At 37.8% G+C, this 22008-nt stretch overlaps 2 protein-coding genes across 3 annotated transcripts; both read right to left on the reverse strand.

Annotated features, from left to right (window-relative positions):
• Window positions 1–6289: 6289 nt before the first annotated feature.
• On the reverse strand, window positions 6290–16276 carry kifbp (kinesin family binding protein). Of its 2 annotated transcripts, none has more exons than XM_029498926.1 (13): window positions 15640–16274; window positions 13785–13883; window positions 12949–13028; window positions 12708–12766; window positions 12332–12456; window positions 12132–12225; window positions 11781–11893; window positions 11182–11331; window positions 9051–9125; window positions 8189–8351; window positions 7909–8083; window positions 7643–7828; window positions 6290–7389 (listed from the first exon to the last, which is right to left on the reverse strand). In XM_029498926.1, the coding sequence occupies exons 1-13, from the start codon at window positions 16078–16080 to the stop codon at window positions 7251–7253; spliced, it is 1899 nt and encodes a 632-aa protein (XP_029354786.1). In that variant the 5' UTR covers window positions 16081–16274; the 3' UTR covers window positions 6290–7250. The 2 variants fall into 2 exon arrangements, with proteins under 2 accessions (XP_029354786.1, XP_029354787.1); XM_029498927.1 differs by having other exon boundaries at window positions 7257–7389; window positions 7616–7828; window positions 15640–16276.
• Window positions 16277–17809: 1533 nt separating this feature from the next.
• mpc1 (mitochondrial pyruvate carrier 1) lies at window positions 17810–20706 on the reverse strand. The gene is made up of 5 exons (XM_029498093.1): window positions 20524–20706; window positions 19640–19643; window positions 19241–19337; window positions 18734–18866; window positions 17810–18565 (listed from the first exon to the last, which is right to left on the reverse strand). Exons 1-5 carry the CDS (start codon window positions 20592–20594, stop codon window positions 18538–18540), a joined length of 333 nt encoding a protein of 110 aa, XP_029353953.1. The 5' UTR covers window positions 20595–20706; the 3' UTR covers window positions 17810–18537.
• Window positions 20707–22008: the final 1302 nt, after the last annotated feature.

Genomic DNA, 22008 nt, shown 5'->3' on the forward strand with positions numbered 1-22008 from the left:
CACTTACAAAGCATGTAGAGGTCTGTACTTTTATCATATGTACACTTCAACTGTGAGAGACGGAATCAAAAACAAAAATCCAGAAAATCACATTGTACAATTTTTAATTATTAAATAGCATTTTATTTCATGAAATAAGTATTTGATCACCTACTGAGCTCAACAGGTATGAGACGGGATTTAGGCTTTGTGGATTGTTGTAGTTTTGACTTTATTTTTTGGATGAGTTAGCAGTTTGCTTTTGTTTGGTTTGATTTACTTTGGCATCAAATGCTTTAGACCACATTGCTTTCCTCCGATCAGGGGTCAGTGCTTTTGGGGCTGCCTTAGTTTCCATTATAATAAATACTCAAATAAATATCTCAATATATTCAATTTAAAAGTAAGGAAATTATATATACATACACGTATACTGTAATAATTAAAAAGGTAAAAAGGCTGGTAAAATTAAAAAGGCAGTGTGGAATTTTAATTAAAACAGTATCAGTATTCTAAAAGGCAATATTAAAAAATATATAATTTATATAATTTAATATTTCAACTATATAAAAAAAATGGCTTTCTAATGTCTGAGAAAGAGCAGCAGCCAAGAGGAAAAGAGAAACACTCGTAGGTCTGATGAGTTTGGTGAGAGTGAAAGTTAACTATTTTAAACAGGTGATTAGGTGACTTTTTCCCGTAGTGAAGATGACAACATCCAAAGGTTAACATGCCTTACCACCAGAAAGGCAAGTTAGGAGGGATTTAACAACCGCCTTTGCCCCCTTAAAACGCAAGTCATTATATATTAAAATCTGACTACATAAATCAAAACATAACATATTGCTATGCCACCTTAGTATTCTACTCACTACAACCTGGACAGGGCATCCGCAACATTTTCACTGATGTTGAGGTTATAATCCTGAACTCAGCGTACTCAGAATTCCTCAGAGTTTTCTGAGTTTATATCAGAGTTAGTACTCAGCACAGATAAAATCATGATCTGGGAGATTTCAATAAACATGTTGATGTAGAAAGCGACAGTCTAAGTTTTGGGTTTCTTTGCCTGCTAGACTATATTGGCTTTTCCCAGCATGTGAATGAACCAACTCACTGCTACAATCATGTCCTTGATCTTGTTCTAACATATGGCATTGAAATTGACAAGCTAACAATTCTTCCCCAAAACTGACCATTACCTCATTACATTTGAGTTTACTTTAATTGGCTGCACAGCATCGAGGTATTAATTCAGCTATAGAAGATGTTTATCTGAAGTGAAAATTAAGCGAAAATTTTAAAAATTAAAAAAATTTTAAAGATAAAATTCTTACAATCAGAGAAAGAATTAATCAGCTTTTACCTACATTAGACAACAATCTTCTACTGAATAGAGCAATAGACCTGAATCAACTGCAATGCCTTTTGTACATCTGGAATCATTCTCACCTCTGAATCTCTCAGAGCTAGCTTCTATAGTCTCATCATCCAGATTATCAACCTGTCTATTAGACCCAGTACCAACTAGTCTCTTTAAAGAGATTTTTTCATTTTAACTAATCTCTTTAACTAATTTTATAAAGAGTTTGGTCTAGACCTGCTCTATTTTTAAAGTGCCTTGATGTAACTTTGTTATGATTTGGCGCTATACAAATAAAGCTGATTTGATTTGATTTAGGAAAGCGGCTTGTGAGAAGGCAACAACTGTCGGCACAATCATTCGAAAATGGAGGAAGATCAAGATAACGGTCAATCTCCCTCAGTCTGGGGCTCCATGCGATATCTCATCTTGTGGGGCATTAATGATCATGAGAAACTACACGACAGGACCTGGTCAATGACCTGACGAGAGCTGGGACAGTCTGAAAGAAAACCATTAGTAACACACTATGCCATCATGGATGAAAATCTGCAGCGCACACAAGGTCCCCCTGCTCAAGCCAGCACATGTCCAGACCCATCTGAAGTTTGCCAATAACCATCTGGATGATCCAGTGGAGAAATAGAGCTTTTAGGTCTAAACTCCAATTGCCAATCACAGTAGAACCCCAAGAACACCATCCCAACCATGAAGAATGTAGGTGGTGACATCGTTCTTTAGGGATGCTTTTCTGCAAAGGGGACAGGATGTAATGCCATATATATATATATATATATATATATATATATATATATATATATATATATATATATATATATATGTATATATGTATATTTATTACGTTCTATGAGGGTTCTGCAGGAATAAGTTCATGAAAACTTAAATGTTGCATCATATTTAGACTGATTTTATCACTTAATTAGTGACAAGAGAAACTCAGCTGATAGCATCTGCGGTTTTGTGATTGTAAGAATCATCAGTTCAACATCACATTGTAGATTCTCACTGCACTCTGCAGTTGCTATAGAAGGTTGTAATGACGCTTAACTCTTTGGTAGCTCCATATGCACTGATTTCTGTATGGTTTCCAAGACAAACTAACAATTTGGAGCATTAAATGAAAGCCAAGCTCTCATCATTAAGAAACCTCAAAGGTTTGGATATTTTTTGTGTTTCCCATTTTACTGTAACGGTCTTCGGCATTTGAATTCTTTCCATGTGTGGGTTGAGTGGAACAAGAAAGTGTGTGTGTATGTATATAAATGTGAAGTATGTTTCTGATCTGCTCTATGGACTTGATACTACATTTCTCACTTTCACTGTTTCTGCTTTACTATAACTCTTCTTCTTTGTATGTAACTGCTCAGGGGAACGGAGAGAGTAAGGAGTGTTTATTTTAGCTGACATGTCTGTATGATGCTGAGAAGGAAGTGGTAACATCAGTTGTTATCATTTCCCTGCAGGAAATGACACACTCGCCTGCCCAGCCTCACCACCATTAACACACATGCATAAACAGTCACCCCCCTCCAACACACACACACACACACACACACACAAACACGAGTGACAAGTTTATGCAGATATTAAGGCATTGCTGGTGCCCCTGTCGTGCTGAGGCAGTTGAAAAGTCACAGTACACATGATATAAACATGGTTACCTGCAGCTAAAAATGTACTGCATCTATAAAAAGTCTGCTTTTAGTTTCTCTTTGGTTTCCATTCCCACGCCTGTCACAGTATGCAGGATTCAAGTCTATTGTGTACGTAGTGGAGTTTATGGCAGTAAAGATAGCACTATTTTCCATCACTCTGAACCACAGGAGAGACAGACAATACACCATTGTTCACATATATTAACACAGCAGGATTAATTCTCCTCTGTGAACAAAGCAATGCTGCATAACTAAACTCACTAAAGCTCCACAGAACTAGTTTAGCTGTCAGTCTGTCTCTGATGACTGAGGTAACATCATCAGTTTTCCTATTAATAAGTCAATTAAATTGATGTATTTGGGCCACTGAATCAGCATGTTCAAAGCACAACCTATGAATGAGCCATAAGTCGTCATACACTGCAGACTTTCCTGTCAACTCATGATTTTGTTTCTGTACCCAGAACTGAGGTCACCAGCGTGGTAATATTTTGTGAGGGTATTTCCAGCTTAATAAGGTTAAGACCAATTTTTTTCTCCTACTGTTATAAGATAAGCAGATAAGCAGACAGAAAATACAATAGTCCTAACATCTCATTTTACTTACTTTTAAAATGTTATTTGAAACTGTCATGTCTAACGCACATAGTTTTCACAATGTGGGAGGTTTAACTTCATATTTGTTTGTTGTTTATGGCAGGTATGTGCTTGACAACAAAAACATTTAAATTTCACATGTTGAAGACTAGATGAAATATGAATGTGATCCTAAAACCTCTCTGAATTTGTAAGTGGTTTCAGTTTGAAGCTGAATTTTCCAGTTAGTTGTCTCATTTCAGTTTTCAGAGAATATTAGTTTAGTGAGTGCCAAGCTGTTATATCTACATGTTTTGGCAAGTATTAGAAAGGTTACCATGAACATAAATTGAAGCAAGAATTGCTAGCTTTTATTCACTGAAATGGTTTGCATGGAGGGGCCATACTGTGTACATACATCTACTGATGCCAAGTCTGGACACATCCACAGTGATGTGCCTGGACTCAATGTGCATTTCAGGTCTTTCAACAATCATATACCCTCCTACAGGTGACCCGACCGAGGTTGATCATGTCCCGGCTTGTGTCCAGACGGCTAGCTAGCTGCCATGGATCTCCTCTTTTGAGTCATAGCCATCTTGAGGCCCTTTCTGCTGCTTTGGTGCTGCTGCTCTCCTCTTCCTCTCTGCACCGATGCCTAAATAACTGAAGGCTCTGGCCAAGGAATGGGCTGCGAATCCTCAGCATCCAGCCTCCACAGGGACACACCTTGCTCTCCAACCAGCTTGATGACAGTTGCTGACCAGCCCTGTGTACTTCCTCTCGATGGCTTCTACCAAACGGTCTTCCCACGGGATTGTAGCTCAAGAAACACTGCTTGTTTGGTGGACTCCCAAACAAAATAGTCCCAGTCCGCATTTATAAGGCGTCTGTGTTGTGAATTAAAAGGCTCTGGCTCAGAGATCACTTTGAGCACATCAGTAGTGTAGTGAAAAGTGACATCAACAGGATGGGGCCAAGTGAAAATTTTTTGTCCTCCCAACTGCTGCATGTGGCTCACTTAAATTTCATCCACAAATACCTGAAGAACCTGTCCCACCAATGGCTGACCTTCATATTTCACCAAGATGAACTTCACATTCAGATCAATGTCATCTTGAGCACTGGCCTGGGTACTGGCTTTTTGGAGACTGACCGTTGTGAGATTGTGGCATTGGCAGATGGTCTGCTGCAGAAACAAGGGATCTCTCTGTGCATGATTTTGCCAGGTTGAGTGGAGATGACCTGGTGCATCCATAAAGTTCCCTTTACAGGGGGCACAACCTCAGGGACTGCTTGCCACTTCATGTTACTGCTTGCTATTCACTGCAGTGTCTAGCATGGGCTGGGTTGCTGTACATCTACACTGACAATATTCTCCCTATCAGTGTTGGAAGGGTCAGGCTGAAACTCTGCTGGGGGTTAGTGAGAAGCTGCATCTATTGACTCAGGAGTGAAATTCAAGATTTCCTCCATAGTTCTTTTCCTTTCCCCGTGCTTTGTCTGGTCTTGCCTCCACTGTTGCCTAACTTTATTCCTTTTCTGCTCTAGACATCTGGCTGATGGGGGGTTTCACAATTTTTCCCTCTGTCTTCCTTCTCTGATAACTATAAAACATGACAACAAATATACTGACAAATACCCATAGCAAACCTGAAAGGTATGTCTACTGTAAAAAAGTAATAACTGCAAAATAACCATTAATACTCGCACTATAGTTGATCTAGATGTATTACAGGCTTCTCTTAAAGCTGGATCATTTCTAATTCTCTTTAAGTGCTGTGCTGATTTTTCTTTACTTGATAGTGGCATCTAGAATTAAAAAGTATCATGAAAAATGTTTGAATTGGATAATATTGTCAACTAATAAACTAATAATCTAAACTAATGATCATTTTAGATATGTAAGTGATGATATTAAATTTTAAAATCACATTGATTATTTCATATAATTCCCTGCAGTTGTGCCATCTGACTTACTGGTTGCACCACCTGACATTCACAGCTCATTTCATATTAAACAGGCTTCTACATGGACACCTGCATTAGCTTCCAATGTTGCTAGCAAGTTCTTACTTTTGATTTTTAAGGACAGAACAGTATTTTATGATAAAATAACATTTTCCTAGTTTCATATGGGTTGTACCACCTGACATGAAAAGTATACCAGCCCACCTAGGAGTTAAAATTAGCAATTTTTTAATCAATATTTTAAAGATCTACATCTACTCAGCCAGAAAGGTCACTTGGGGTCTTCTGGGTGATGCAACATCCTCTTCAAAATAAAATTATTATATTAATATTAAAATTATTATTATAAATATTTATGGTTGTGCCATACTGACATTTGAGAACATACAAAATGTAGGACAGATGTTCTTGAAATTAAATTTAATCAGCTTTAAAAATACTTTTAATTGTGAAATTAGGTTCATTTGAGAGGTTTAAAACCATTGTATTCAATTTTACATTTCTTATCATTAAAATACAATTTTTTTATGTTTTTATGTTATGTTTTTTCATTTGCATGGACAGGTGTGCCACCTGACATTTTGGGGTTTGACAAGCTGAAACATAAAAGAAAATAATTATTTGAAAGTACTGAAAATGACATAGGTTCCATAGAATAAAGGGATACATTTCATGAATTGATTTAATTATATTAGAGGAAATAATCCACTCACACACAAAAATATGCATGTCATGTCACTGACCCTATTTCATTCGTTTAATAACATTAGAAGTAGTATTTAGTGACAGTATGATTCCTCAGAGACAAGAAGAAAAATACTCAGGTTTCATTGGATGTTATAGGCATCAAGCAAATTATGACATCTCATAAACCAACATTGTGGGGTTGAGTTCATTGCAATGGGATGTTTTTTTTTCCAGAAGCAAAAGCAAGGCAGTAAAAGGTGGATTCAATCTGAACCTGAGTCCGTCTATTATTTACATGGCTCCAGTAACCATGGTTACAGTAAACTTTAACGTTAGCTTCTCTACCAGAGATTTACAGTTAATGAAGACAACATTTAAATGTGTTGAAGTTCAAACTGAAAATTAAGCCACACTAAATGAAAACCAATTTGATTAACAATGCAAACAAGGAAGAATCACGATAAGGCCAAAGATGACAACTGAATGTAAAATAAAGGGGAATGAAAATAAATAAAACTTTTATGTACAACTTGTGTATAAGATTAGATTTTTCATGTGAAAAGTCATTATCAGACATGAATTTCTTTGTTTCTTTAACATGGCTCCAGTAAAGCAGGAGAAAATTGATATGAAGAAACAAGTGCTGGGTAAATTTCCATTCAATTGTAGATATTTAGATATGTAGATATTTTCTCAATTATTTCTTAATACAGTGAAATAGGCATTTTCATATTGATGTTTAACAGATGTTTTGCTTTCTGAATTGAAGTACTATATGTATAGTGTGTTGTTTTCACCAGTCTTGAGAGAGCAGCATTGCCACAAACAAAAGAAAAATACAAGAGGCTCTTAACAATACAAATACAGTTTATCTGCCATCCACTTTCTGGAACTATCAGGCGTGTAAATAACAAGGTGATATATTTGGACTGACTCATGTAGATAGGGTTAGGGTTTAATCTATTTGTCAACGTACAGTCAATGAGCAGTGGCATCTTTCAGTTGTTTACAGCCATCCTTGCTTTGAGCCGTTCGATTTTGAGAGGAAGCAGACCGACCATCTCCTTACTCAGCTCCAACTCTGTCTCTACAGCAGGTGCTGCCTCAGGATGGGCCTCACAATACTGGACCACATATCTAGACAACAGACAGAGAGCAAAAGTTGTTGATGATCAAACGGTGAATCATGTCAAAACTCAACATGGCAGCTGGCAACCTTTAGACTGAGAATGTAGACTGTACATCCCTATTCAATTCATCTGACTGAATATATTCTTGCCTTTTATTTTATATTTTTCATGTGTCTCTGTTAATGTCACCCAGTTAAAAGATATGCAACACAGTGTGTGTTTGTTTATTTTACCATAAATGAGAAGCTACATTTTCATACTTGTAGTTTTCCAGAGACTTGTTGAGGTTATCCAGCTGAACAGGGGGTATGGAGCTTATCAGTCGACTTTGCAGTCGGGCTACTCTGAAGCGGGCCACCAGAGCCGGTCGGAGGACTTCCTCCTCGAGGTGCTCTGGGAGCTTTCCTTCTGGAGAGCAAAGAGAGTCTAGGAACATCTGGAAGTACCTGGAGAGGGAAGGATTACAAATCACACAGAGTAATGTGCATAGAGGTACACAATACCCAACATATTGAAGTACACTCACTTGGCAGAGGCAGAGCAGAGGTGGTTGAATTTCTTAATGGTGTGGTTATCTAGTGATTGTGTGTCCGCTTGTCTGTTGACCAGTGTCAGTTTCAGGTCCAACATTTCATTGTACGTCTCTGCCAACTCAAACATCAACTGTCTGCGGATCAATAGGTAGTACTGGGAGTTCAAGTCTAGAGAGAGAAAGATCAGCCAAATTTCATTAGTTATGACATCATCTTAGATTAACTATCATGGAAGGAAGAAAGAAAACTGAAATACAAGAACAAAATCTGTACCATTGCAGATTGGTTCTAGCATATCAACTCTACGTTTGTGCATTTTGCAGCGTCGCTCCAGATCTTCTTCAAAAAATGCTAGGGCCCTGAACAGACTACTGTGATCCTGCAGAATCTCTATGTGGTCTGTCACGTATCCATCCATTTGAAAGTACTCCTTAGCCTGCAGGTGAAAAAGAGAGGACAGACATAGCCACAATTAATATTAAATACAGACAGATTAAATAGAAAAAAGTACCAAGGAGAATCCAGCTAAATTAACAACTGCCTATTTCAAGTGTACCTTAATTAGCAGCCAGCCATGATGTCAGCTGCTAGTTTGAGTAGTTGCACTTGAGTTTGTATCTTGACAATCACCATTTTGGTTTTTGAAAGTGAGTGAGGGTTGAATCTGACCTGCTTTGTGCTTGATCCTGAGGCATTCATGATTTTATCTTCTATTTTCTCTAAATGGAACCATCATTTAGAACTTAACACCCTGTTGTATTGAAGAAGACTTGAAACCATTAGGAAAATGTTGACCAAGATAATAAATCAAGTGAGAAGGGGGCCGTTTTATCAACTGGCTTCTATACAAACAGACTTCTGCTTCACCAGTGGAGTTGCACTCTGATGGTCAACTTAGGTTTAAGTTACTTATGTGTTGACTTCACATTTCACACCATGACTGTATGTCCATGTTTATATATAGTAAATAGTTTTCCCTCCATTTGGAACAACTGAGAGGAGTATCAAAGAGCTTTGCAGCTATGCTTTTTTTTTTTTTTTTGATAAGGTCTCAGTATGTATTTTAAGTACTCATCTTGTAAAGTCTGCTGGACTGCTGTGTATCTGCTTCTTGTTTCCATGCATGTGTGCGTACCTGTGCGACATAATTCTGTCCCACTAGAAATACAGCTCTGGCTTCAGTGAAGTCCAATGGGAATAAACACTGCACCTATATAATATAAAGCAAAACATTTTAATTAATCTAATGTAATTGGTCAGGTTGGTATTTACTCTACATTGGAGTCGGCAACCTAGGATTGCACATCTCTCTGTGGTAGACGATTCGATACGCATCTAGGTGCACGGGTTACGTTAAGATTCAAAAACGATATATTTTTTGATACAGATCGATTCAATACCATTTGATAGTGTAAGAACGACAATGATTCGATATGATTCCACGTTTACATTTACATACATACACGTACATTTCTTGATGTAGACATTAATAAAATCACATTATAAAGTAAAGAAGCCAATTCTATAAAAGTGACATTCTTACAGTATTTTAAAAAAATTAAAAGACCACATATCCCCAAGCATTGTTGCTGTATAGCACTGTCCAAAAAAAAAAAAAACCCAAATCACGTCAGTATATTTATTTTTAGATGTGGACCAAAGAAGCATTTGCTAAATGCACATCGTTTTGTTGGAGGTAGGCAAAAATAGTAACAGTGCAACATTTCAATGTAAACATGTTACAAACTGAAGTGTAAGCAGCAGTTATTAACATTACTGTTGTTCTGTTTTTCGTCACGGTAATGCCAGCTACGGAGCATGTGCCAGAGTTGTCTTGTGGGCAGCCACAGCTCTCACGTTGTTTTAGAGACTGTAAAGCTCGATTTCTAGTCTCGCAATACCCGATCCAATCAATGCTGTGTTACAGCTTGTGCTACAGACACAACCGTATCTCTCACTTTTCAAACCGTATATCCAGTTTATCGTTCACAACCCTACGGCAACCTTTGTGACATGAAATGCCAGTTTGAAATTTTCTTCTCAATGAGTGTGCTATTATCAACAATAATGTCAAGTTAAATTATGACACAATATACAAAAACATTTGACATACCTGTAATTTTACTCCATCCACATACAACACATCCAATCATTTTTAGGGTTAGGATTAACCCTCGTCTCAAAGTGTCGCTTAACACTTGACATTCGGCACACAACATTTTTTACATGAGAAAGTGCACACAGCAATTATGGAGGACCAAAAGGGACAAAATGAAATATAATCAATAAATCTTTAAATAAATACTTGTATCATTAAATAATTAAAATACCAGTTCATATAATGTAAAAATATATATAATTATTTCACTATGTATTTAATTGTTTCATGGTCCTGTGTTGCAGCGCTTCATGAATCTGTCATTTTATCTGTCAAACTCACCCATCAAAGTCAGTGGGCGGGGCTAACGCAAATCGAGCCGAATTGATTGTTTTGTTCAGAAGCCTGGAAGTCTTTCAAAACATTAGGGCTACAGACTATGTGCTTCAACTTTCTCTGGAGTTGGTGAAAAACATTTTAGCCCTAGCAGAGTATGTGGAAGCGGGACCTGCTGAAGTCAGAGAATGTAACGTGTAAAGCAGAGGAATTTACTGAAGTTACTGGCATTATTTCCACACTTTCCGACCAAGATAATGGCCGCAAATTTTGAAGTACTCCACCACTTCAGACACAACAACACACACAAGGACCAGGACGTTTGGCGTTTAACACACTGACTGCAGTTCTGGAGCACCGACTTCTTTCTGCTAAACCAGCTTGTTCGGAGTGTCAAACAAGACTATCAGGAGGCGCATGCAATAAAGCAGTCTGAGGTATTTACACTAAATTAATTAATTTTCAGTTTATGATCGCCTTCTGGGGATAAAGCGAGGATCAAAACAGCATGTCAGTGTTTATGCCGTGGCGTGCCAAAGGTTGCCGACCCTTGCTCTACATAGTTCAATATTCTAGAGTCTTTATGTACTCCCAGCTTTTTGCTCAGTTGTTTGCACTTGTAACTTGTGCTCTTCTGACTGACACTATCACATCAAAACATTTGTTATTAATACATGACATTAAAAATAGGCAGTCCTATAGTGTTAAACAGAAAGAGCTAAACATTTCTGCTGCTATTGACATAAACTAGGAGAGATTTAACATGGTAACCATAATAAAATATGTTTCTTTATGACAGCATGGCTGAAAACCATATCAAACATATACAGACCTTTTCTTCCAGACTAGCAATGGAGTCAAAAGTGTCTTCGGAGCCAAACAGCAATGCAATCTTTCTTCCCTTCTCTTCCTCCTCCTCCTCATGCCTTCTTGCTCTCTTCAACTCTTCTTGACAATCGGTATCTAGCTCCCCAATAGTGTCCTGATCACAGACAATGGTACAAGCAAATTTTAACTCCACAAAAACTGTTTTGTACATATAAGCTCAGAGACATACACATACATACATGTACAGTACAGGCCAAAAGTTTGGACACACCTTCTAATTCAAATGAATAGGAAAGTGTGTCCAAACTTTGGCCTGTACTGTACATGTATGTATGAACATGCAAGACAAGGCTTATTCAAGTGATAATCTGTGACCTTTTGTGCTTCTTTTATTTTAGCATAATCTTGGGAGCATTGCTCTTTTCTTTTGGTATTTTGTCAATAAAGTCAAGGTTTTGTAGATGGTTCTTTTTCTATTCAGGCATACTGACAGTCACTGCTCATAAGACAGAAGTCTTGTGACCCAAGCCCAAGTCATGAGTCAATTTAAAAAAAAATTTTAAGGCACATGAATGTGCACAGATAAGTACAACTATGCAGTACCTCAAGCAACTTCTTAGCATCCTGCAGCAGGTTGAGACAGTATTTTATCCAACATCTTGCGATCTCTGCTCTCTTTTGTCTGAGCTGTTCCCTATGATCACTCTCCATGTCACCTGAGTAAAATGGAAGGAGAAGATGATTAAATGAGAGAGAGTGAGGGGGAAGAGGTCAAATAGAGGAAGAGTGATCATAACGACGAACAGGAAGGAAAAGTGGACACATGACTACAGCAACAGTTTGTTCACAGTTGTGTATCTCTTGTTTGACTCAGAGTTAATAAGAGCAGCTGCATGCAGAAGGAATAAAGCAAATGAGTGTTCGTGTTTCAATATGCATATTGATTATCCTTACTTTCCTGCGCTGCAGCCTCAGAGGGAACTTCTCCTGCCAGACCTGATATGACAGTAGCTGCTGCAAGGCAATGTCTGCCCTCCAGGTATCGGCCCTAAAAATAAATAAATCATACAGGCGTATGCACGTCTCACTGATTATATTCAAAATGAACTGTTGCAGCAGTCCTAATTAATTTATATGATTGAATCTGAGCCTACCTTAGTGATGTAATATTGTGATAGTGTTGCAGCGTTCAGGGCCCACTCTATGGGATTGAACTGATTTAACTGTAACTGTCTCTGCAGGGTACTGTGACAATAAGTGGCAGCACGTTCAGTTTCACCTGCAAGACAATTTTTTTCACTTACTGATTATCATCAAAACAGTATGAAGCAATATATTAACACAAATCTTTATGATAAAAACATAGATATAATAGTAAACATGAATGCAATTCTGATGAGGACTTCATGTCTGATGTCTGATTTTTTTTAAAACATATGTAGTATTTGGAATTTCTCTATCAGTAACTCGTTAAGATATACTTTCACTTTATACTCTTCTGAAAATGGATTCACACAAAATCAGACTCACCAAGATTTTGATAGACTTGAGCAAGATAATACATGGTATGAGTGTAGGCCAACTCAAACCTGGTAGGTTTGAAAGGAAAGATGAAGGGAGGAGAAAAAAGGTATAAGGAATAAAGACAAAGTACATGGATAAAGCAAGGTAAGGAAGTAATGCCATTAATACAAATAAGCATCTACTCTGTGCTGTGTATGTAATATAAATGTGTGTATGTGTATACGGGTGTTAAAACGATGCAAGTAACCTCTTGGTCCTTTCCTGATGTGTCAACAGTTTCTCCTCAGTAGTAAAGTACTCTGTCATATCAGTGGGAGGACTCCCATCCTGGAAAAAAAAAAGAAAATATTGGATTTTCTTCTGGAGGATTTGCGCAACAGAATTTTTAATTGAAACCATATTGGCTTCAGAGTAAATTTGTCTTTAGAATGCTGGTGTCAACAAACAACCATCTGCATGAGAGACAAAAGCAAATAAAATCACATGATTATTTTGGCTGACATTGCATCATGAGTCACAATTTGAGATAGAACTGTGCTTCCTGTGACTAATTTTCAAAATTTTTTATTTATTTATTTATTTATTTTTTGCGAGGATAACGATGGGGTTTTGAGAATGCATGTTGCCTTGGGTGTGGAGAATATGATTTATAGCCCAGGGCATCTCTGCAGCTTTACAGTGCTTGTTGTGCTAAAAATGCACAGCAATATTGGAGCACATTTTCCCCTGATCAAGCAGCTCCTCCTATCTGGATATTGCACTTGGCTGTATTGCATTTTAGTTTTATGATCAACCAACTTTGAAGGCTTATTAGAACAACACATCATTGCTTCCTTTTTGCAATAAATAGAAAATTTATTTTTCTAAAAAGTGAAATAAAAATGCCAAAAAGACCAGGATGCGTTGCTTTCCCTACCAGGTTCCTGACAGACATGAAAATAATATTTATGCAACACAAGTAGCCTGTTAATTCCAAAACAGATTATTCATGATTCAGGAGTGTGAATTGAAGGTTTTCTTGTTGCAATTTCTGCTGTCCTGTCATCCATTGGTCAGTGCAATAGCCATACACACAATCTTTACCTCCTTCATATAACGTTGATAGATGGACTCTGCTGTTTCAAGGAATCCCTGTGCGGTGTCCGTCTCATCCCGGCCTGCCCAAATGATGCCCAGCTGGTTCTGGAAACACAAACAGCCAGCACAAGAGATACACATTATCTGATCTCCAACTGCAGCTCATTCACATGTTAACAACTTGCCAACTTCGCCGGGATCTTAAATACAACTAGAAAATTCCAGGGAAATTTTGAAGTGCCACGGGTCGGTGGCCCGTCGCCCCTGCCTGGACGAGCAACCCATGTACCGTCATGCTGTGGAAAGCCTTCCTGGTGAAATTTAGTTTCGGAGAACCGATTGAGCTTGATGTCTCTGTATATGTGTGTGTCTGTGTATATGTGTGAGTGTGTCTGTATATCTGTCTCTGTATATGTGTGAGTGCGTGTCTATATCTGTCTCTGTGTGTGTCTGTGTATATGTGTGAGTGTGTGTCTATATCTGTCTCTGTGTGTCTGTGTATATGTGTGAGTGTTCAAGGTCAGAGTTCAAGGTCTTCTGACCCGTTTAAACTTTGAATGGCGTTTCTGTGACAAAGTATGACGAAGCAGTGAGGCTCCAAAGGGGGTGGGTTTGATCCACAGCAACAGCTGCACACAGACCTGAGCTGAGGGACCTGCGGTTGCCACGGTGATTTGAGAATTCAGTCTGGTCAGAGCTCAGACTCTCCCCAAAATTCTCCGAAAAGTGGCTTTTGACCACCTCCCGAACTACTGCGAATTGCGAGCAAACCGTAGCTCCGGTCCGAAAAGCGAAAACAGAAGAGTCTGGGGATTCCGAAAGTCTTTATTTGAATGAGAAAGTCCTTAAAATGATCGTGTAAGGACAGTGCGAAGACAGAGTGAAATTGTATTGAGGGAAACCTTGATTTGCATTGCAGTCAATTGGGGCAAAAGCAGGTGTTGGTGAGGAGCTGAGCTCTGAAAATTAGATTTTCTGAATCCCAAGACCTGTGTCTACGTTTTGCCAAAAAAAAAAAAAAAAAAAAAAAAAAAAAATCATTGGTCTCCCTTTCACGGTTTGGCCGTGAGCTCGAGTTAAAAATTAAAATGTGGGCGAGTTTTTCACAGTGCTCTCACTCTAGTTAACGAGCGTCTCCACTCTAACTTTGAAGAAAAAGTGAATCTGACTGCTCCTTTGAGAGCTCGTAGTATAATGTAAAGTATAATGTTTAGGAGAAAAAGGTTTGTTCTGGAAAGAGCACAAGATTTCCTCCGTTTTAAAGCTTGAATGACATTTTAGGTGCACGTATGACAGAGCTACGCGACTGAGAAAATAGGTGAAATTTGGAGGCGATTTTTCGACGGCTCCCATGCATGCTCTATGGAAAATTTCGGCTGTTTTTTTGGGAATAACATTGGGAAAAATCGGAAAATCTACTCACCAGAACTTAGCACACTTGTCACGATCTACTCACCAGAATTTAACACACTTGTCACGATCTACTCACCAGAATTTAGCACACTTGTCACGATCGAGCCGCACGTTTTGATATATATATTGGGGTTCGTCCAGCTGTACGACCCGCATTAATTGCCGATAATCTGACGGAATAATAATAAGTATGGAAAAGATTAAGTAGTGCCTCGTGCTATGCACAGAGGCCACTACTTCTAGAAGTAGTGCCCTCTGAGCTATACCAAACCAACATCAATACGGGTGAAATAGTTAAAACTGGATGGCAGAAACTCATTCATAATCTGTCACGTCATTTAACAGTGTATCTAACCAGACGTTTTGGCTCAGATGAGCAACAAATGCTGGTTAAAATACAAACTGCAGATGATTTAGCCTGCTTAAATGCTAAAAAAGATAATGATACCCTGACATGGATGAACAGTGACACATTTTCGGACGACACTCTGCATTTCTCAAGCTGTTTGATGCAGTTCATCAGATGCTCCTGTCCGGCTGACAGCTCCTCCGTTTCGACGTGGTTGATGCCGAGATAATACTCCACAACCCCAAGTTTAGCGGCCCGCAGCCCATCGCGCGAATCACCGCTGAAGCCCCGACAGATGCCCTCGTCCGGCTGCCCGTCCACCGGCTGCTCCTCTGGGCGCTGGTCGCTGTCTTCCTCCGTCTCTCCGGCCTCGAAGCTTTTCAGGGAGCAATAAATCTCCCTGAGCAGCTCCCGAGCCTTGTATTTAGACCTGAATGGGTCGTTATCTGGGTCGTTTTTCGATTCCACATCCGTGAGGTTTTGGGCGTTGGCAAATTTGTCGCAGATTATTCCCCACTCTTCGCTGCTCAGACACGCCATTGTTGTTTTCTTCTTCGTTGTCAAGTAGTGATGGGCGGACCGATCCCACGGTATCGATATATCGATACCCGCACGTCACCCGTTTTGGTATCGACTACTCCATTGAAGTGTCGACTACTAATTAATATATGCGAAATAAAAGCGCACCCGTGTATTCCAAATATTTGTTGGTAACTTACTTCAGTGTTTTGTGCCGAAACACCCCCCAGCTCGCAGCATATTGAACTGGTCCATTCGAGTCACGTGAACAAGAGCCGCAAATTGTGTGTCTACGTCCTGCAAGCAACAACACGGCGAGGAGCGTGAGCGTTTCTGAGAGTCTCTGATAGAGCGGACAAAATTGAGAAATGACCAACAGAAAGAGAAGCTCATTCTTTTTTTGAGAAACGGTCTTTCAGTACAAAAGTTTATACTTAGATCTCTGTCAGGACCAAATTATGCTGGTCACCAAAGGTATAGTTAGTTTGACAAAGTAAAAGTTCAATTGTGCATTTTTTTTTTACAATTGTATTTCATTCATGATTTCATTTATTATTTATTGTATTGTACTGATTGTAAATATATTGATTTACGTTTCTGTCAGAATGATTTCATTGTTTTGAAAAGAATGCTGCTCAGTGTTTTGTTTTTTTAATTAATATTTAAGTTTTGTATTTATGTTAAATTTTGAGCTGTGCACAATAAAGGTGTTATATGGCCAGTTTTGACATGATTTGTTTTAAAGGTTCTAATGTTATGACTGAGAAAAAATTATTCACTAATAAGAAATGACCAGTAATCGGCAACGAATATTTTATGCAAAAAGTAATCGGTATCTTATCAAATCTTAAAAGTGGGGTATCGCCCCATCACTATTGTCAAGATGCGTCACTTTTTTCTGTGTAACCATTTTGGACATATCTAGTTACTGAACCTCCTTCAGTTTTTATTCAGAAAATAAAAAAAAAAAGATATAAAATGCTCTTTCTTGAATCTGTATCTCCAGTGATAAGTAATAACTGTGGTGTGAATGTTGCTTTACTTCACTTGACCTGTACGTACAAACATTTTTTGATGCATTTGCACTTAAATGAAATGTTTTCATTCACAGCTACAGTCGTCTCTTTGCATTCCAAAAGATTATTCATACAAAATGTATAAACAGGGTTCGGGTTGTTGATTACATCAACACAATTTAAAGTTCGGATTGGTTCAAAATGAGAGCATTTAAAATACTGCGTATTCAGTGTTTATGCATCAGTACTGACATATAGTCCAAACAAAGGTTTATTGATCATTTTGAGTACTTTTAGATAAGTACATTTGTTGAAAGAGAATGGTCAGTGTGCTTCTAGTTAAGTAAAACTGTGATTAATGGAGTATATTTCTTTTGCAATATTACAGTTTTTAATTTCTTGTTTTTCACTTCAAGGGCAAAATGGTGGCTTAATGCATTCATCAAGGTCTCTTCAACCTTCCCATAAAGGTGTAAGAGTTGGAGTGTATGCATTAAAAGTAAACCATATAAAGTAACAATTAGTTTGACTTTTACTTTCGACCTTTGTTGAAAATATATCTTCAATGTTTGGTGTTAATTCAGCAGGGACATTAGAGTGTAGTGCAAAGGATTGAGTGTAAATACAGAGCAGTGGCCTTTTTGACATCAACAATGACCATGGAGGAGGATTTCAAGACAAACAACAATAAACTTCGAAACTAAATTCCAGAGGAAAAAAATATATACACTGAAACGTGTTCAAGTTGGTTATTACCAGTTTATTTCAATAAACCGATAGAATCAAATTGTTAATCAGGGAAAGAATTATTATAATTATATACTTACAATAAAATATTGCAAATAACAACAAAAACAACACATAGTACATGTTTTGTCAGCCCTGACAGGAGCCATTTGTTTTACCAGATTATGGTCAATTACAAATTGACCATTACTGCATAATTATACAGATTTACAGTATGGACAGTTTTTATTTTAAATGAGCAATAACTTATTGTTGAGTAATGAAGATTTCAAATTAGATCCTTATACACAATATATTTTCAATACACAGCATATCCTGATATTTTAATTACTAATGGAGTATGAAAGCAATAAAAATGTTAATGCTGCTAACCTGAAATAAGATGATTGATGATTAATGTTTTACCCAGGTTTGAAAGGTTTTACAGCAAAAGCAGGCAACTGTCAGGTTGGTCAGCTAAATGTACATTTTACTTTTGTGTGCCTTGTTGAAAGCTACAAGAATCTAAAAATGAATCACAGCAGTTGACCTTTAATATTGAAAGGAAGCCTTTGCTTTCTGTCCAGTAAAATGTGACTAAAATTTCATGTAGATGATTGTTAACAAACCATGATTTCAGTACCGCAATACCACAGTTTTGATGTTTATGTTTGGGTAATCGTTATAGTAAAATGGTGCTTATCTGTTGTGAATGTTCTCAAACTGTTTCACTCCATCAGTAAGATGCTTTTTTCTTCTCCATGCTGAAATAACACAGAAACAGTCAGTTCTAATTTAATCGCACAAACTAGTTATTTTATATGTTTATTAGTTTTTATTTTTATTAGTTATTTTCAACTTGATCTTAATTTTCATACAATATAACATACAGCACCTCTCTAAGAGAGAGAGAGAAAAAAAGGACTACTTACTTGTATTTGATGAGACGACTTCCCTGAATTAGCTGTGCTGTCTCATTAGTCAAATGGCAGGCAAACAGTAGCCAGTTGCGTGGCTGCACCTTGTAGGCAAATCTCATGAAGAGAAGTGAATAGCAAGACAAAGCTGAGAGAAAAAAATGAAGAGAGGATAGATATTTATGAACCAATACTTCTAACTTCATATGAAGTCTGAACACATTTTACCGCTGCTCTAAAATAAACATGAAAAGTTAGATTTTTACCTAGAAAAGAACATCTACTATCATTTAACTTACAGTGTGCTACAAGTGCTACAGATAAATGATAGGTGCAAAGTTTTCTGTCAGGCATGCTCCTAAAAAAATATGTGAAGAGGTTAACAAAAAACGCAAGTGAGACAAAGTAAAACTGACAAGCCTTACCTTACAATGTTAACCAGAAAAGGGGAGGGGTATTGTTTGTGCTTTGCAGTCGTACATTTATTTTTAGTTCATCAGTGCAAGTGTCTTTTTGTCTTACCAAAGGTCATTCTACCACTGATAATCTCAGGGCTCTTCTTCATATCTGTGATGGCAGCTATAGGAAGACCCCAGTTGGCTACAGGACCCCAGAAGTGCTGTGCACACAATTGATACAAAGAATATTTATTGCTGGGCCAATTAAAAAAAAAAAAAAAAAAAAAAAGTGTATTGAAAATACACAGAGAAGCATGTTAAAAGCATGCTAATGAAGATTTGAAAATGGTACAATTAAACAAATGCATAATAAGATTCATGATTTAATAGTATATCGGCTATATTGTACAGCTCATGTAGGTCAAAACAGAAATCTACATAGACCAGCAAAGTGTGACAAAAGAGGAGCAACATAGTTATACACAAACAGAAAGATGGACAAACACAAAGAAAAAGTGCTTACCGTGCTTTTTTATGTTTTGGGGTTTTTTCAGGTGCCATATGGAACAAGGAAGAAAAAGGATAAGTCACACAGAGTCTAGGTCACAGAGGACCATCTTCCACATAAGAACAGGCCACATTTATATGTCATGTAGTTCAGACTGAAGATAATGATGTGAGCCATACAACAATTAACAAAGTTTTAGATGATATAATGAGTTGTTCATGTGTCACTAAATTAGGTTATACTGCATTACATCAAAGTCTCTGTGTCAATGCAGTGAGTTGACTTTCAAACTATATTATCTAAATGTAACTTTAACATTAAGAACACAATAACCCACAGATAGCCTTGTCTGTGTGATAATGTCAACCAAAATGGCTCTGAATCATCGTGAGACGACTTTCACTGTAATCTGTGGCAAATGTAAACAAAGGTGCTCTGTACAATAGAGTCGAATATCTACACATTAGCCAGAAACTTCACCCTGCAGCTTTGCCTGCAACAATTCCACTATAGTTATGTTTAGCTGCGAACAAGTTGAACAGATTTCTGGTTGTTTCTGGATGTTTGTGTTTCTTGTACGTTTTTATAGCTTCAACACACGAATCTTGCACCGTTTCCTGTTTTGTATTTGAATTAAACTCACAAACTGGTGTAAGAAGTTCACTCAGCGCTACAGAAATACAGAAGAAAAGCAGCTGTCCTTGAAGGACACTGGAGAAAAACTGATTCAATTCAGGTCCTGGTACACAAAATTAGTGCGAAATAGTGACAGCTTTAATTGAGACTGCTGCTAAACAAGATCTAACAACGGACTAATGTTTAATCCAGCCACTCAACGATCACCTAGCTCACACTCATTAGCAAACGTGCTAACAGAGACGCCCGGTTACATTTCCCACCTTGTCAAATAGTCTCTGAACTCTTTGCTCTTCAGGTGGTCGATAGCTCTCCGTGCAATTGTCCCCGCCATGGTTTAATGTCTGCGTTGAGAGAGTTTCAGTCGGGAGGAACACAGTTTCAACTCTGAAGGGCGTCTGACGGCTGCACTCAGAGGACGAAAGTTCAGATTTGCGACCACAACACTGGCGCTTTACGACACTGTCGTGACGACTTCAGAGTCGAGGCGGTTTGTCAACCCATAGATATACATATACACGTAGTCGCCTCATTGACTGTGGAGAGACGTGCCTAAAGCGCTGCCATCTTGGTACAGGGCTAGCAGAGGCGACAGTTCGTGTTAGTGATAGGAATTCCGGGACTCAAGTATATCCCCGGATTATTTGTTGCTTAAATTAATTTATTACCTTAAATAAAGTACAATTATATGTAAAATTAATTACTAAATGTAAAAACCACACATTATGTTAAATCATGTCAAATTATTTATATATTTTATACTCAACATGGAGCAGAGTACACAATAAATACATGTTAATAAGTACAAAACAAAGACCCTTCTCAATTAGAGAAAAGGTCCAATTTCTGATTGTATACTTATTTATTCATGAACTTTTAAATATTTAGTGTGAAACATCAATAAATACAAAAAGAACAAAATAACAACACAATAACAATAAATAAAAATGTGTAAAACAAAAAGAAAAACAAGTAACAGTTTCAACTAGTCTTTAGAGAAGATTGGCTTCGAGAAAGGCCTCAGCTTTGAGGGGCTGCTTCTGTTCCTTCCCTCTGTAAAGAAGATTCACTCAGAGGGATGGATGTGGGCATAATACACAGTCTCCATGCCATCACATGTGGAAGGTGTGGGTAGACTGAAGCCTTGGTCACCCACTCTGCCTTTGCTTGATCAATGAAACTGAAATGCATCAAAATTTTGCTTCTCTTCCGACCACTCATTTTCAATTCCCACCTGTTTCCAGCGTCTCTGTGTGGGTGTGCTAGTAACCATTTTCTCAGCAAGTCTGAGCCAGGCAGGATCCAGTTCCTGTCATTCATTTCAAAGAGCCAGCTCTAAGAACCGCATCGTTCGCGACACATGCTGATTTACTGCTGAGCTGTGCATAGTTGCTATGTTACCATATGTACTTACGGAAGAAACGCAAATAGAAACACAGCTGGGTGTACGGAAAGCAAAATGGCACAAACCAATGTGTAGGTTACTAATATGTTATTTATTACATTAAAACAATAAATTGAGAATGTATTTGTTAGACCATTCGTTGTCAATCTTTATGTAAATGGATGCAAGCTAGCCTAGTTTTATGACAGTAGCCTACGTTAAGTAAACCTCACGGCCGGATCACTTACACTAGTTATTCGATTCGAAATGGGCTGCTGGCTTACTGATTAGCATGCTCGACTGAGAAATTGATGACATTATTTTTGATGTTTTACCTTACTATTGCTTACCATTCATTTGGAAA

Source organism: Echeneis naucrates, chromosome 3 (assembly GCF_900963305.1).
Source record: "Echeneis naucrates chromosome 3, fEcheNa1.1, whole genome shotgun sequence".
Taxonomy (NCBI): Eukaryota; Metazoa; Chordata; class Actinopteri; order Carangiformes; family Echeneidae; genus Echeneis; species Echeneis naucrates.